Source organism: Lethenteron reissneri, chromosome 18 (assembly GCF_015708825.2).
Source record: "Lethenteron reissneri isolate LAM-NWPU_2019-01 chromosome 18, ASM1570882v1, whole genome shotgun sequence".
NCBI classification, from domain to species: domain Eukaryota; kingdom Metazoa; phylum Chordata; class Hyperoartia; order Petromyzontiformes; family Petromyzontidae; genus Lethenteron; species Lethenteron reissneri.
In genome coordinates, this window is record NC_083796.1 from 11,307,117 (window position 1) to 11,324,462 (window position 17,346).

The following is a 17,346-nucleotide window of genomic DNA, read 5'->3' on the forward strand; positions in this document are numbered from 1 at the left end:
AAGTCACGTAGAATGGAAATAATAAAATAATAAAAATAAAGCATAATAAAATAATATAATAAATATTTATTTTATTATGTTTTTTTTTATTATTAATAATATAATAAAATATTTATTTTATTATGTTTTATTTTTATTACTTTATTATTTCCATTCTACGTGACTCTACCGAAAGAACCAAGAAGATGAATCCCTGCAGTCACGAAAGCTTTAAATCGAAAAAGACCAATGCTTTGGAATGTGCAATGTGGCATAGCCACAGCAGCATTCACAACAGCAATTTCAAATCCACTCTGAAAAAATAAAAAAATATATAACGACTTACACAGCAGTTGTATTGCTGCTCAGAAGAAATTGCACTTTAAAATGTTAACGCCACCAGACATGACCAGGTTGGGCAAGCTAAATGCCATGCCTCTCATTGGTATTCTCAGCTCACCTACACGGTTTACAATGCAATTGCATTTCAATTTCAAGCGTCGTTTTTCGTAATGTTTTTCTCCTCTAATTATATTGCGTGCCATGGGGCATACTAAGAGTAAGAAGACAGCCACAGCAAGTCTGCTGCTGATGCTGATGATGTTGCGAAAACATTAATAAACATACATGTTTGTGCAAGCATAGACATTGTGGGAATACCGTAGTTATTACCGATACATAATAACTAGCCCAAGGCCAAATCACCCTTTATTAGCCCAATCTCATGGATATTGGAAGCTAAGTAAGGTTGAGCCTGGATAGTGAATGGATGGGTGACCACATGTATACAACAGGCGTTATAGACTCCTGCTGCTGCTGGAACACGTTGTGTGCAGCAGAGGTTGTTATTGTAGTAAAATACGATGTTGTACTGCACTTATATTCTCCGCGCTTTTACAAAACTGCAGTGAGGAGCATGGTGGAGTACTTATCCAGCAGTTGATTGGCAATAGGACTGTTGCATGCAATGGTAGATATTTCTAGGTGATGCCCACATTTGATTTCATCCCAGCATTTTATATTTATGGATTGGCAATATGTACTTAGTCTCATGCCTATACCTATAAATCACCCGTCTGATCCTATGAAACCGGTGATTCATAATATTGTGCTACACGTGGGTATTACTCACGGCACATGGCACGAGTGTATTATATAATCTACTGAGAGGCCTGAACCGCGAGAACATATGTTCTCAGCCTAGGAACAGAAACCCATTTATATCCTGTTCACAATTATTAGATTTCACTCTTCTCAAAAGCACCCCCTTTCAGTGCAAATAAGTGATTTTATTTTCCTCTTTTATAGAATGTGCAAAAGCATTCATATGGCTGGAACTAAATAGCAGCCAGAAGAGATAACAAGTACATCGTGTCAATGGAATTGGGCATAAACATTATGAGTGGGATTGAGAGAGAAAACACACGCAAAATTACAATGAAGACTGAGCTGAGCTGTTAAATTCCATGAATGCAACCCTGTACATACAATGCACAGCTCAAAACAATAATAATAATACAAATAATCCATACTCTGTGAAACATCATTCACTGTAAATGGTATTTTTCAGGAGGGTGCAGTGTTTGGATATTTGGCCAATTTCTTCATTCAATATTCTTGCACATGGGAGAAAGGACAATTTACCTGGGGAAACCCCACGCCTAGGTGGACATTACGTTGAAAAAACATTATACAGGTGTTCGCAGCGAACTACTTGCTGCACTGCCATCCACAGGCCACCTGGTTAAGCCCTGCATGTTGGGAATCTCACCCAGAGTAACGGTGTCTGTACTATTTCCGTGGTGTATGGATATCATTTTACGTCACTACTCTCCACAAATTAAAAATCTCACCTACCAGTTATAGTTGCAGCATCCACTCAGGTGTACTCTGTGATGACTCAAAGTTCACGATCAATGCCCATGTACACTGGGCTTACGAACATTGTCACATTCTCACCTCACTGGCCCACCTTCTGGCCAATCAATTACATTTCCGAATCTTCTTCCAAGATGTGCATTGGGTTGCATAAGAAAGAAAATGTGATTAATCATGACGGAGGGGGGCAAGTGGGATCGATCCAGCTGTCACAGAAGTATATCTGGGTTGTGCCATCTTCTGGTCCATCGATAACTTTTATCAATATTCCACAAGAAGCTCAATAATGTAATTGAGAAAATGCGACTACAAGTAATGAGAATCATGTGTCCACGTGGCTCAGCGGTCACAAAATGGCCACACCAGACCACGAAGCTCGTTGTCGCCGGATGAGGCTGGTTGCAATTACCGGCGAAACGTCACGGCACTCGAATTGTAAATGTTGTGGGGTTGCTCTCCAACACACCAGTGTGCTGTACTAGTGACGAATTGGCACGTTTTGTTTAAGTGACAAACCTTGTTTATTGGCTGCGTCGGGTGGTGGTGGGTTTTACGACACATTTATATTTACGCGATTTAGCCCAAAGAGAAAAAAAACACTGTCGTGGATAATATTAGTCGCGAAAGCCTACGTGTGAAACTGCGTGTGTGCGTGCGTGTGTGTTCGTGTCACAGATGGGGAAGCACGACGAGGCGTGGATGGTGCTCAAGCAGGTGCACGACACCAACATGCGCGCGCGGGGCCACCCCGAAAGAGTCTTCACTGTAAGCGCGCACGCTCATTTCAGAACTCACGGACCCCCCCCCCCCCCCCCTCTCTGGACGCGTCATCCTTGAAGAGGCGGCCATCAGCTATTCTGATAACAGCATGAGACTGATGACCATACCATGTGACACCAGAGTTGCCACCTGTTGTGTCCTGGCATTCCCAGGATCATGCAGGTGACTTTGGGTCAGAGTGCTTAACCCACGATCAATCGAAAGGTTGTGAGTTCAAATGCTGGTTATGGGTAGTCTCAACTAATATTTCTATGAGTTGAAAAAAAAAAACACTTTGTTGGAATTCAATGCTTTAAAAAAAATACCAGATGTCCTGGTACTGCCATAAGAAAGTGGACATTTTACCAATGGTTCAAGGTTACCAATCAACATTGGGGTAGCTATGGAATGTGCATGCTGTAAATGTGCAAATGATAAGCCAATTTGTTGAGCTATCATTTGTGGCTAGGTAGCTTTTGAAAAATAAGTGAATACATCAGTGGGCTTTGCCTGAGGATGGTTGAGCTTTATTTGTTTGTATTTTGGTGATTTTTTAAAAATCTTTCTTATACTTTGTCCAATCGTGTTGTGTGTTGATTGTTGTTGTGACGTTCTTACCCGCCCCTACTGGACATCTGTTCAAAAGAGCTTTGCAGCTCACCGGATTCCTCCAGTGTAGATCAATATTCTGATTCTGAACTTCGCTGGGACCCACGAGCTGGAGAGACTCAAATAAAAAAATGAGGAAACTGGACAGTTGAGCCCCCCTGTTAATCCGTGCGCCAGGGCCCATGCCAACCGCATGACACCACTTGATGATAACCATAAACACAGTGCAGTGCCATCTCCAGTTAAGACACTGCCTTCGAATTTTTGCCTTTTTTTAAATTCAGAAAAAAAACCTCACTCTAAACCATATTCAAGAAGATTGTTTTCGATGAGGGTTAGTGCACATGAGGTTGTATGTATCAGTGGCAGGATTAATATATACCAGACATACATGTTTTTTAGGCATTTGCCAGACAGATGATTCACGTATGGAACAACCTCAGAGAGGACAGGCTAAAGCCGTTTTTGGAATTGCTGTCCAAAGGTTTATATTTGTTCACTTTTTCTACATCTGATCTCGGGCCCAAAAATGTTCTGACACAATTGTATTCAACACAAGGCTCTCATTGTAACATGATCAATGGCTATGGCTGAGTCTCAGAGGCAATGTGAGGAATGCTAAGAGGGAATATTGACAAGGTGGATGAAGTATCCAACAAGACACTGCACTGTGTGAGAATGTACACTTGATGGTACAATAACTCTCGCGAGACCCATTGAAAAACGTCACGTGTGAAAGAAAAAAAAACCCCGATAAAAACCAGTCCAGCGTCACACGTGGGGAGAGAGATAAGACTCATTTCCCGACCCATTGTCGCATTACCCGATTGGTCGAGTGATCGAACCGATGATTGGCAGAGCAACCGATCGCTACGCACGGAGCGAAAGAAGTTCAACGTACCCCGTACACACGGACACAGCGATGGTGTGCGTCAGCCGCGGACGTGACCGGCTCCGTGCGGGTGCCCGTTGTCCAGGTGACGCAGATCAAGACCTTGAAGCAGGAGGACGAGCTGGTGGAAATGACGTCGGACACCGGAGCCTGGTACCGCCGATGGCCCATGCGCACGGGCACGCAGCTGCACGCGGTGAGTGACGGGGTGGTGCTCTGCACACACGCACAGAGACCACAGATCCATCCCCCCCCCCCCCCCGCTTTTGTAACCATCAACGGACCCTCGCTGTTAGTGAGCACCTATTAAGGTCAGCACAGCGATAATTGTTTTTTTTACCCTTCCATCTGGCAACAAAACTGACACCTTTTTTTACAAGGAGCCATGTTTGCACAGACCACAATACCTGCAGTCATAATGAAAAAAAAACATAACTCTGATAATGTGCACTGTCCTTGACGTTGATTGGTCCACACCCGAGACAGCTTTCCTTAGAGCCTAGTCTCACATGGTGTTGGACCAGATGACGCCAAAAGGCGTACAACTCAAAGACAATGCACCACCAGAGTATGAGAGCTCGGGGTGAGCATTTACACCATTGGAACCTCATTTATGCTTTTTGTTTGCATTATGACTGCAGGTATTGTGGTCAATGCAAACATGACTCCTTGTAAAAAAAAAAGGTGTCAGTTTTGATGGAAGGGTAAAAAAACAATTATATGTTTGACTGGCAAATGAGGTTCCAATGGTGTCGGCACAGCGCTTAAGGAGGTGGCGTGGACAGCACCCGTGGTCAGCTGCCTTTGTCTCCCCAGTGCTTTTGCTCACCGTGGCAGATACTCACTTAAGGTGTGTTGACTGGGGGGGGCGGGGGGGGAATGCCTTGGGCCCCTTTGCGTGTCAATCGTCGCTGACCTTAGCCATGGCCGGGAATCGAATTTGGACGCCCGCTTCGTAGTGCGGAGCACTGCCCACGATGACACTGCTCTCCCACGCGCACAGATACACGCAGAGACACATAGACTCACCCACACGTATCTGTGGACGCGTAACAATAATCGCCATTGGCGGTGAAATCATCACTCTGCTTGTGCCAGGCTACGTGCACTTTGAGGCCACATGAAGAGTTGAAGGCTCACTCAACAGAGGTCATGGCACAGGTTTTATGGGTGAGCTGGCTGAGATGCTGGCGAATGAAGAGCATCTGTGCTCCCCATGTGCTAAGGGGCCATCCATTGAGTACGTACGCATGGAGGGGGGATGGGGGGGTTGACCCAAATGCGTACGCGTGCGTGTGGGGGGTTTACTGACAATGTGCGCAAAGGAAACGGGGGGGGGAGGGGGTGAAGCCTCGATGATAATTTGTCTACATTGGCCTTCAAATGAGTTAGATAGTCCGGCGGTGGACTGTCTGTTTGCTTAAACACGTCAATATTATTAATTCTTGATCGTTTCTGCGTGGATTAAATATCGGCCGTTCTATAGGAATCGGGGTGGGGGGGTGTAAAAAGTACGCGTGCGTACAGGGAGGGGGGGAGGGGTCAAGTTTTGACAGATTTTGCGTACCTACTCAATGGATGGCCCCTAGCCTGTTGTGTTTTAGCGGCCCTGGCGTTCTGCCCATTATTCTGAGTTTCTCCGTCACCATCCTTTGTTGCCGGAGGGCAGCTGCCTCCGACTGGCCACTCGAATATTTTACAGGCCTCCTCCACAGAGGCTGGTCTTGATACCAGTGATACACCGCCTTTAATAAGTCCACACACGCAAACATGAGTAGATTTTAAAAAACACATACGTGTGTAAAGAGACACACCGACAAACACGTACACGCATTAACACGCAAGTAATATGTATTTATGTATTTGTTTTCTGCACTCTTGTTAATTCTCTTGGGTATCAATACAAACACGAATCCACACTCAAACACACAACTACACACACAGGCTTAAATACAAACACACACGCACATAAATACACGCCAGACAAAAATATACAAAGGCAAACACACACACATACCAAAAAAAAGACAAAGATCCCCGTATAGCCTTAACAGACTGTTGGGGCAAGTGCTGTTAGCGAGCACCTATAAAGGCCAGCCCGGCACACGAGGGTGTGGGTGGCCAGCACGACGCACGACCGTCTTTGTCTCCCCAGTGGCGATGTTTACACACCGCACCAGGTACTCATTTGAGGCTGAGTCGTGGACGGGAACGAACCCGGATCGCCAGGCTCGCAGCGCGCTAACCGCTACACCACCGCTCCCCACACACACACACACGTACACACTAACACCCACGAAGACCAATCTATCCCATTGCCTAGCAGCATGCTGTTTGGCACAAAGTTCTGGGCGTGAGCATAGGATGGCAAATGAGGCTGGCATGGCACATGGGAGTATGGTGTGGACTCTACTTTGTCTTCCCAGCGTAGAAATAAAACGACAGGTATTCATTTTTAGGCTGAGTTGATCTAGGGCGAGGCCCACGCCATGGTCAGAGTACCAATGTGAGACTCATATTGTGCAGAGGTGGGGTGATTGCAACAACGTGCCACGGCATAGCACAGAGATGTTAGCCCGCACCTTCGATGAGCATGGTTGGCGATGTACGGTGCAAAAGAAGTTCAACATACACACACAGCGCCTCAAACAGAACGCACAAATTCACGAGCAGCGGGCGACATCATTGTGTGCTCAACAATTCTGTGCACGAGAGAAAGCAAATCTTACATCATATTTTAGCGATTTCTCTAGCAATTGTAAAACAAACAAAAAATGTTCCCTTTCAACATGATTGCATAATATATTTTTTTTTGCAAAACAATATTACGATTAAATAATACTTCAGTGGCACTGTCTGAATATATAAAAGGGTACAAAAACCTAATGGGAAAAACCACAGTCAAAATTAAATTACACATGTTCTCCAGAAGTGTTATCGCGGTGAGTTAGAGCAGCATGAGGCTATTATCACTTCCCTCCCAACGCCCACAATTATTTAATATCGTTGCCGTTTTTTTATATTTCGTTTCTACTTATTGACCGAATTCCGTTATATATCTCGGGTATTGCAATACCCAATACGATACGATGCAACGAAATTGGGATTCACACAGCCGCGACATACAACCGCACAGTGTGGGAATATTTTTCTTCTTGGTTCTTTCGGTAAAGTCACGTAGAATGGAAATAATAAAATAATAAAAATTTCACATAATCAAATAATTCTCACGACGTTTTGTAAAGGCAGTCAGTTGCATGTAACGGTAAAGTTGCACCCCTGCAATTTCTTTATCACGCCACTCTATTTTATAAAATGCCTTTCATATTCAAGCATCTCAAAACGCTGCACGTAAAAAAAAACTACACTCACAAGCGTAGATAAAGTCTAATCGAAATAGAAAGCTGATATGAATGACTACTCTCGAAATTCCAATAAAATGTAGACTATGATGAAAGCGAATGATAATAACTGCATAGTAATCCAATCGGACATCAGGACCAGAGTGCCCTTCTAGAGGGTATTTGGCCTACTCTTCCACACTGTCCAGACACTTTATTAGAGATGGGAGTACCCACACTTTACCTCACCACACGTGACCTGCAGATCCACCACGGTGTACATGCTCATACTGCTGGGTGGACAGAGGTGGGAGGATGAAAGAAGCTTGCCCACTTGTTTCAAGGAGTGTGCCGAAAGATCGACCCCGATGACCTCTGGATTACAGGGCCACGTTGTGAGCAGCAGGGGACAGTGGAGCAATATCCTCCATGATCTTTATCTAGATTTTAAGCTTCCGTGACTGCAGGAATCTATACTCGCTGGTTCTTTCGGTAAAGTCACGTGGGTATAAAATAAAATAAAAATAAATCACGACGTTTCGATTGCAACACAAGCAATCATCATCAGGTGGGAAAACCACAGCAAGAGAATTGTGCTCCAACGTAAATAACACCCACTTTTACCAACTCCTGCTGACCAGCGTTGAAGTACGGTCAATTGGCCCACAGGACCTGCAGGGTGGAGAGGCCCTCATCCAGCAGTGGATTGTGTACGTGCGGTATTCTCGTGAGCACGAACGCCATTTGTTTTCCGAAAATCGGAAGGCCACCTATCACATGTAACTCTGTGTGTACTGCATGTTAAACTTCTGTACGTTGTGGATCACTTCATTCCGAGCCGTCGGAATTTGAACTTCAATCGGAGTTTGGAAGCTTCGAACTCAATCCGGCTGCCTATCATCCCACTTGAAGTCCTACATACAGAACGAACCTTCACTGAAGCGGCTGCATTCCATATCGAGCTCCCTCGTATCACCAGCGTCAGGTGGAGCTGGATGTTTCTGTTTCGCTTAGTCACTTTAATATGTTCTTCGGTCATGTTTTTGTTTGTTGCGGTTGCACCCGAGTTAAGAGCCGCATGGCTCACAGGGCTATTCCTAATAAATGAAAATGAAAAAAAAAAGCGGAGGGTCACACGTGTACCATGTAACGGTATGCAGCGAATTTTATCAGCTGTAGGGGGGGGGGGGTCGCAATTCAAATTAAGACTCAATTATTTCGTATGTTTTTAACGCTGCCGTGTGTGTCGTAGCAACCCGAGTGGCTGCAGATGTTGTGTGAACTAATCACACAACACGAATCAAAAATAATCTCATCTGCTGGGTTCGATGCGTGGAAAAATCCTATTTTAATGGGATAATCGATGCATCGTTAGTTTATATCACTCCCCCAGCGCCAACACCTCACTCGCCAGGATTGGACTTGTTAAAGATTTTCTGGTTCAAAAATGTTATTACATCACTGGACCAGGAATGCCAGTCCTGTACTATGTTATGATATCCAGGAGCTCAGTGCAATTATTAATTATTGAGACCCATTCCTTTGCACCTTCCATCCTTATCCTGTCCACCAATCAACGTGCACATTTATTGCGAAAACATGACTGGAGAGCGAAGCAAAGAGTGGAGTGTTTAAGCATCTTCTGGTTGGACAATCCTTTCCACATTTCTCGCTTGTCTGGTGTCACTGAGCACAGCAGACGTGATTCACAAAACCGACGCCAAGCCCGTCTCCAAACTACGCACGCACTTTGCAATGCACCGGCCGGGATTTGTAAACGCAGCTCTGCGGCATGCCAGACAGCTGCCCGCCTCGTTGTACGTTTCAACTCGAGCGCCTCCTAGTCGACGCATTGGGGACTGCCGTTGAATTCCCTGGCGTCATTCTAAATTGGGGCACTCTAAACGCGCGTTGAAGGGTTCAATCACAGCGAAACTTTAAGTGGCAAACGTACCACCGATGTGTTATGGATTTTATGAAATCTCTAGCTGGATGGAAGGAGACTGGTGGATTTGTACATGAAAACTGTCCACATTTTATCGTGTTGCGTATTATTATTATATTGCAGCCGTTTTGTCAATTCACTGCTGGATGAAGGCCTCTCACACCGTGTCGGTCATGGCGTTTAAACTATTAAAACAAAAAAAATAAGTTTATATCTTACCAGGTAAGGCCCACTGAGCTTTATAGCTCTGTTTCAGAAGCGACCTCGCCACAAACAACCGCCCAACAAAGTGGCTTATCGCGTGTAAATGTATAGCAGCCAAATACTCTGTACACATGTTTCTAAATGTTGAGGAAAAAAGACCGGAGGACCTGGAGAAAATTCCACGAGGCCACACACACAGAGAGAGAAAGATAGGCACGCAAACTCCAAATATACAGCAGGTGTCAGGGTCGGGATCGACGTACACCACCACACTGGCCAATGCGGGTTGTTGAAGCTGGGGCAGTGGGGACAGGGTCACGTTGTGAGCAGCAGGGGACAATGGAGCACTCGTCACGAGTGTTAGCCACGGATCGCTACCACGAACCCTGAAACTCAGGGTGATGGATTCGTCGCGCAGCAGTGCTAACCACTGCACCACCACTCCCCCCCCCCTCCCCCATTGCATAATAATACGTGTAATTCTCGACCCACGAAAGCCGACATAAACACATTTAAGATAGGTCCCGTTAAAGATACGTGGCTTATGAATGAGCATGTTTCCATGTGCGAGAACACCATGGAAACGTACACGGTATGCCCAACAATCTCGTTGCTGTATTGCCTCTTACACTAGATCTCATAAACTTGCTGGTACTGTAGGTGTTTCACATAAGATGATCTCTGATTCACCAACCCCATGTTAAAAGTCATTAATTCAAAGTACGTGCCTTAATGGTTGGAAAAGGAATGCTAGAATTCATGCACACACTCCAAACCTGCGATAAACATCTTTATTTTTCACTCATGAACAATATAAATGACGTGTCGATTAGCAACTGATCCTATTCCAGCACCTCTGCCACCTTGCGATCAATCACGAATTGTCTTGAGTGTGCGCCGCGCGATGTATCTTACACATCAAAGTAGCAATCGTACCGCAGTGGCCACACATTTCAAAGGCGCGTTCATTAATCACACCTGTCACCATGGTCCATAGCCTTAGTGACTCTTTCACTCTCTGCATATGCTTTTCCACCCATGACCTTTGACCCATGCCCCCTAACCCCCCCACTGCACCCGCCACCCTTCCAACCTTTAATTTCCCTTTCTCCCCAAGATATGCAAGACCCTGCGGAAGTGCTTTGCCGGTCCCATCAGGAGGACCTCTTTAATGCTGGTGGCTGTCTGGTGCACTCTCTCCTTCGGGTAAGCAACCCGCAGTCAGCCAGATACGTGCAGGTCACTTGTAAGAAGCAACTGTGTCATAAATAATACCGTTTATTTATACTGGAGGAATCCGATGAGCTTTGAAGCTATTTTTCACAGATGTGCAGTGTATTCCATCACTCATTACCAATTGCAATATAACTCAGGTAGCTTTGCGTTTGAAATGCCACTGTTAAACGACTTGGCTCATTGCACAAATGTCGTGTTGGATGATGCCGTAGAATTAATTTGCGTGCGGTTTGGGGCGTACGGGATGTAAATGGGAAGGATTAATGTGTTGGTGGAATATACATTTATGCTCGCGCAGTAAATACCAGTGAGGCTCAAAACAAAACGCATGGATCAGAGAACTAATTATAGCGAACAAATTAGATATCTGGACAGGATGCACTATTTTTCAGGATGCACCACTTTTCGTCGGAGCGCCAAGCATGCCTTGCTCACCGCTCGCGTGCGTCCCGTTTGCGCTGCAACGTTTCTCATCGACAGCTATTACGGGCTGAGTGTATGGTTCCCGGAGATAATCAAGCAGCTGCAGAACGAGGAGTACGCGAAGCTGCTGAAGATCCACAACAAGCAGAGTGTGGTGGACACCACCTTTAATTTCTCCATGGCAAACCAGGTCCACAACAATGGGGAGTTCGTCAATGACAGGTGCTGCTCAACTATTTCCCCTCTGTTTAACACGTAGCAGGCTTTCGCGACCAATATTATTCATAATCAACGTTTTTGGGTTTAGATCGCGTTATTTATAAATGTGTCGTAACCCTCCACCACCCGACACGGCCAATCAGTAAAAAAGTGTCACGTTGACAAAAGACAAATAGTTCACTGCTTTAGCCCACCGGTGTGTTGAAGCGTGAAACCACAACATTAAAAAAAAATGTGTTGTTGTGGTTTCACGCTTCAACACACCGGTGGGCTAAAGCAGTGAACTATTTATTTTCCCTCTGCTGTATAGCTGGTACAGCAGTTACAACCGTATTTTCTGGGGGGTGGGGGGGGTTGGAAATAACAAAATGTTGAACGAGGTTAAGGAATGACAACTGTGGCTTAACGTGAGTATGGTTTACAATGCAGGGTCAAAGTCAGGTCAACGAGTTCTTGTGGTCGAATGAGCGTCTGGGTGGTGCTAAATTCTGTTGATGGTTGGAAATCTACATCCCCACGGTGGGGGACAGTCTGGCCATAGGTTGACCACTGTTGACTTCATATAAAAGTGACACTCATTGTATTGATCACGCAGGGATGGTGAGCTCAATTGACCCCTTAACGGGACTTGAACTCACATACTGACAGTGAAGCTGGCTCTCTGTCACGGCGGCACTTGGATGGATGTGCCGAGTTTACACGAACATTATTATAAAAATGTGTTTTACTTAAATGGGGAAGCTTTGAGCAACAGATATACTGTACTCTATACTCTTTGTTTTTTTCGGTAAAGTCACGTAGGTAAAAATGTAAAATAAATTAAATCACGACGTTTCGGAGGCAACGCAAGCTTCTGTTTTCAGGTGAAACCGTCAAAGCACAATTACTCTGTTGCCTCCGGAAACGTCGTGATTTAATTTATTTTAATGTTTTACCTACGTGACTTTACCGAAAAAAACAAAGAGTATGAATCATTGCAGTCACGAAAACTTCAAATCTAGATATACTGTACCTACAGTCTCAATGTTGTCAATATGAACGTAAAGTCAAGAATAATTATTCGCAATGAGTGATTGAACCAAGTTCTGACTGAGATATAAAAGAATATTTTTAAGGAGCGGTCATTTTAATGAGCCTCAAACAATATAGTTTATTTATTTCTAAAGTATTCACTAAAGACTACATTCTAACGAAAACAAAGTTGCATTACAGCCCTGTTTCTGCTAAAATAACGATTTAATTGACAATTTACTGCATTTTCCATTTTCATCTTTTCAGGTTCGTGCACATGAAGTTCAAGTCTGTAACGTTCAACAACTCAATATTCAGAAACTGCTACTTTGACGACGTTACCTCCTTGAGCACTTTCTTCGTGAACTGCACCATCATCAACACAACATTTTACAACACAGGTTCGTGGCACGCGAGCCTTACGCCGCTTATTCCAGCTTGAGAATGATGATCGAGTGGTTGGATAATGCTATCATCCATGACTCGTCTTAACATCTTGATGCATACAGTGCCTATAAAACGTTTTAAAACCTAATAACACTTGTAATTGCTATGCAGCAACTACAAGGGCATTATAATGTTTCTAAAGAAGACAAAAAAACCCCCACTAAGCTTATTAAAATGTTCCACTTGACAGGCTTTCGACAGAACCGGTAGCACGCATTGACCAATATAGCGCGTGTAGGTTTACATCTCGGAGTCGCGTTAATTGCCTTGTGGGTCTGCTCGCTGTGTCACTTTACGTTGATGTGTTTTAATAAGCAGCGAGGTGAGCTTTGTTCGTCGTGGCAGGGTGCAAAGAAGCTGTCAAAAAAGGTTAAAATGTGAAGGTGGTTCGGGTCGGATTTGGGAGGTGCAAACCTCCGCTTGGCAGCCGTGGGCTGACACCGCGATGACGTGAAATTTAAATGTGTCCCCAAGGGGACGATATCTTTTTTTTTAGATAGGTGACAGACATTATGCGCATTAAATATGACAACCAGGTCCTGTCGCCCAATTACTTTATTCCATTCGCAAACCACCCCCCCCCCCATCTCTGTATGTTGAAAGTGACGCATAATTTGGTCTCCTCAAGACAGAAGGGTTTACTGAGCGAAACATGTACGAGACCTTCTTGAGTGTGTGTCACCTAAAAATAATGTACTGGGGATGTATGGTAAAGATGTGGCGGTAATTACGTATGAACAAGTGTGATCATGGGAGGATATGTAAATACATCAAAATGTAATTTAACAGAAACAACTCCTCGCGAGATTTTGTTTCTACAAGCCTGGTTTGCCATGAAGAGTCCAAGCAATCGGAAAATATGACAATTCAACTGTGCATTTCGTTGTAAACAATCATATGACGAATCACAATAACAGTAATAACTTAAATATTCCTTAATAAAGAAAGTTAAAAAAAAATCCACACCTATTTATTCATGCTTAACGGTAAAAAAATAAAGCAACATCTGAACTATCGTTAATAAAATTTCGATTTAAAGCTTTCGTGACTGCAGGGATTCATCTTCTTGGTTCTTTCGGTAAAGTCACATAGAAGGGAAATAATAAAATAATAAAATTTTACATAATAAAATACAATTCTCACGACGTTTCGGCCACAACGCAAGCAGCCGTCCTCAGGTGAAGAACACGCCTTTCCGACAGACCTGTATTTTATTGTTTTATTTTTATTATTTTATTATTTCCCTTCTACGTGACTTTACCGAAAGAACCAAGAAGATATACCGTTAATCATTTAATAAGTATAAATGGCAGTCACTTTGTTTTCCCACAAAAGCAAACATTCTCTTTTGCTCCCCCTGCTCAGACTTCTTCGCGTTCAAGTTTGAGGGCAGCCTGCTTCTCAACACCACATTCGAGAAGAACAAAGTCGGCTGCCACATCGGCTACAGCAATGACTACAGTGCCTTCTGGGTCTACTTCGTCACGTTCCTGGGCACGCTGGCCGTGCTGCCCGGCAACATTGTGTCGGCGCTGCTCATGGACCACATCGGCCGTCTCAACATGCTGGGTGAGCTTCATCTCCCTGACTACGCGGTGGGGGGGGGGGTCCCACTTGGCTGGGGCAGCTGGGCCCTACACCCCCCCCTGCCCCCCTGCCCCCCTGCCCCCTCCTCACCTGTCGTGTGGTGCCGTCGCGCCGGAATGGATTCACCTGATGAGACTCTGTACCTCTGTACCCTGCCACTGGAATCTTTCGGCGTGATGTACCGGCCTATAAAAAACATTTAAAAACACTGCTGGCTTAGGACAGAGGCCGGCTCCAAAGTCTGTGTGCATCTGGCAAATTGACGGAATATACAGCAGCAGCAGCAGTAAAACAAATGGTAGCAAGGTGGTTATACCATCACGCACAGAAGATCGTGTCGTAATAGTACTGCCATCATGATGTGGTTAGGTAGTGTATTTAATGGCACGGTCGATTGTTTTCCTCATCATCATCAGCCAAGATAAATCCACAGCTGGATGAATTACTCCACATGCCATCGCCATCCTGCAGTCTTTAGATGCAGCAATCCATCTAGCACCTGCACACGAGTTGCTTTTATCACTCCATCTCCATGGTGTTCTCTCCGTTGGCAGTCTGTCCATGATACGTTATTGACCAATGGCCATCGTCCCTCCTAAGCGAAATGTACTGCTCAACAACACTTTTCTAAAGAGTCCAAATGTATTATCTTACCTGCATTACATACACATACAGCAGCGGCACAATGATGGTAGAAAAGGTGTTATACTATAACCCAGAAGGATAATATAATATTAATGTAATAACCAATACAGAAATGCTGTTCTTAAGTAGTGTATTGATTTGTTGACATTTTCTCTTCTGTATCTCACGTGAAATACAAAATGTAGTTGTTCGGACATCATTATAAAAGTGATATAAAATGTTGTACATATATATTTGTAAGTAACTTATAATTCATCTCAGTTATTACATCAAACATGGCAATAAAGTGGTGTAGACGTAATCAGAAGGAGGTGCAGATTATGGTTATTGAGAATGATGGGGGAGTGAGAAGGTTTGTATCTGCTGGAGGATGTAATGAGCTAATGGGAAGAAGGGTTGGCACAGAGTGACAATGTACTCAAACTATGTGACGAGTGCAAGACTGGTAGAACAAACCCTGCTATTGTGTCGGCAGGTTGGAAGAGAGGTTAACGAAACCGACATTGGAGTTGTACCTCAAGGTTGATGACCAAAGTGAGGACATAAAAGCCAGAGGGTGGGGATCATTCTTGGAAAGGGGGTCTTGGTGTGGCGGTTTTGTAGGCATCAGGGAATTTAACCTCTTTTTCGGAATTAATTACAGCATGCATATGTTTTGCAATTAAGAACATAGACGTCTTCCTGAATAGCCCCGGCAATGTTAAGGCGAAGAAAGTAATTAAAAAGGTTTTGGTGTAAAGACAAATCCTGTACGTGTATATATATAACCTTTTGAGCATTAGTTATTTCCTGATGTAAAAAAACCCCAACCTTATTGGACATATAACGGATAAGTATATTTATTCATAACTATTACTTTAGTATTTTTCATTGAAAAATACCTCAAATATAAGCTGCTAACTGAGCGCCTATTGTTCAGTTATAAACTGCACATGGTTGGATTGCGAACAGTGCTTCACAAGGAGCGACATTCCATGTCGTGCAAGGTAAAACATCAGAGTAATGCACCACCACCACCACCACGGTCTCTTGAGATTCTCAGGTCAAGCCCTGAGAGAAACAAGCAGAAAATGAACATTGCACTCCCCCCATGCTGAGAGTAATGGTATAATACCGTTCACGGACTAGAAAAAAAATACAAAAACTATCTCGGTTTATTGCTTGCACTTGATTTGGTCACATGTTAGCAAATCCCCCCTGCATCAAGAACCGAGGCAATTTTCGTGATAATCAAAAAAGTGCTTTGCAAGCAACCAAGCAATTGGTTGCAAGAGTAAACAGATACGTATGCAGCTGTGTTTTGAACAAAACCCACATGCTTTTGTGCATACACGTGCTAGAATCCTGCCAGGTGGCTCAGCGGTAGCGTGAGCTGCTCACGATCGGAAGGTTGCGAGGTCAAATCCTGTTTGGAGGTCGATAAAATGTGTACAAATTTGTGAGGATGTCAACAGTGGTTGTCCTATAAATAGATTCACCATTGCCATAGGAACGTGGAATTTACACTGTTGGCTGTGAGCAGATGAGCACCACCTCAATGCAGTTTTTTTTAAAGCAGGTTATAATTGTCAATGCATAGGTGTCGAGTTTGGTGTGCATGCTGTACCTTCATGTCGACCTGAATAGATGCTCACTCACATCCCTTACCCCAAAATCCCGTAGGGTAAATGGTGCATCTTTGGCATCGTGTCTGAAGTACCGTCATCATTGGCTTTAGCAATATAACACCTTGGGACAATTTTAATTAAAATAAGAGGTTTCTTTGAAAAATGGGGAATCTTAGTTTTTACGCGTGATGTGTTTATATTTGTGTGCTTGTGTGTGTGCATACCTCACTCAGGTGGTTCAATGGTGCTTTCCGGCATCAGCTGCTTCCTGCTGTGGTTCGGGAACAGCGGCGCTACCATGATCGGCATGCTGTGCCTCTATAACGGCCTCACGATCTCGGCGTGGAACTCGCTGGACGTGCTCACCGTTGAGCTCTTCCCAACTGACCGCAGGTGACAACTGCAATGCCTTCTGCACAAGGAGCCCCCGGACACTATCACCGGGGTCAGACGAGCTCAAAACGATTTAATACTTAAAATATTTAATAAGAAATTAATGATACAGAAATCTGTTGACCAACATGTACAGGTAGTCCCCGAGTTACGACGGTCCGACTTACGATA

General features: G+C 44.2%; 1 protein-coding gene and 1 long non-coding RNA gene across 3 annotated transcripts in view; one reads left to right on the forward strand and one right to left on the reverse strand.

Annotated features, from left to right (window-relative positions):
* The window catches only part of LOC133343865 (synaptic vesicle glycoprotein 2C-like), a 64,320-nt gene that overhangs the window by 42,690 nt on the left and 4,284 nt on the right, over positions 1-17,346 (forward strand). For both annotated transcript variants that reach the window (XM_061553799.1, XM_061553798.1), the window contains exons 7-13: positions 2,533-2,622; positions 4,203-4,313; positions 10,725-10,813; positions 11,324-11,488; positions 12,764-12,897; positions 14,309-14,512; positions 17,016-17,175. In XM_061553799.1, coding sequence (XP_061409783.1) covers positions 2,533-2,622; positions 4,203-4,313; positions 10,725-10,813; positions 11,324-11,488; positions 12,764-12,897; positions 14,309-14,512; positions 17,016-17,175 — 953 coding nt within the window. The remainder of the gene's footprint in view (positions 1-2,532; positions 2,623-4,202; positions 4,314-10,724; positions 10,814-11,323; positions 11,489-12,763; positions 12,898-14,308; positions 14,513-17,015; positions 17,176-17,346) is intronic.
* Positions 4,245-17,129, reverse strand: LOC133343867 (uncharacterized). The gene is made up of 4 exons (XR_009755290.1): positions 17,007-17,129; positions 14,621-14,716; positions 4,963-5,100; positions 4,245-4,333 (listed from the first exon to the last, which is right to left on the reverse strand). It is a non-coding gene; the product is annotated as an uncharacterized LOC133343867 (long non-coding RNA).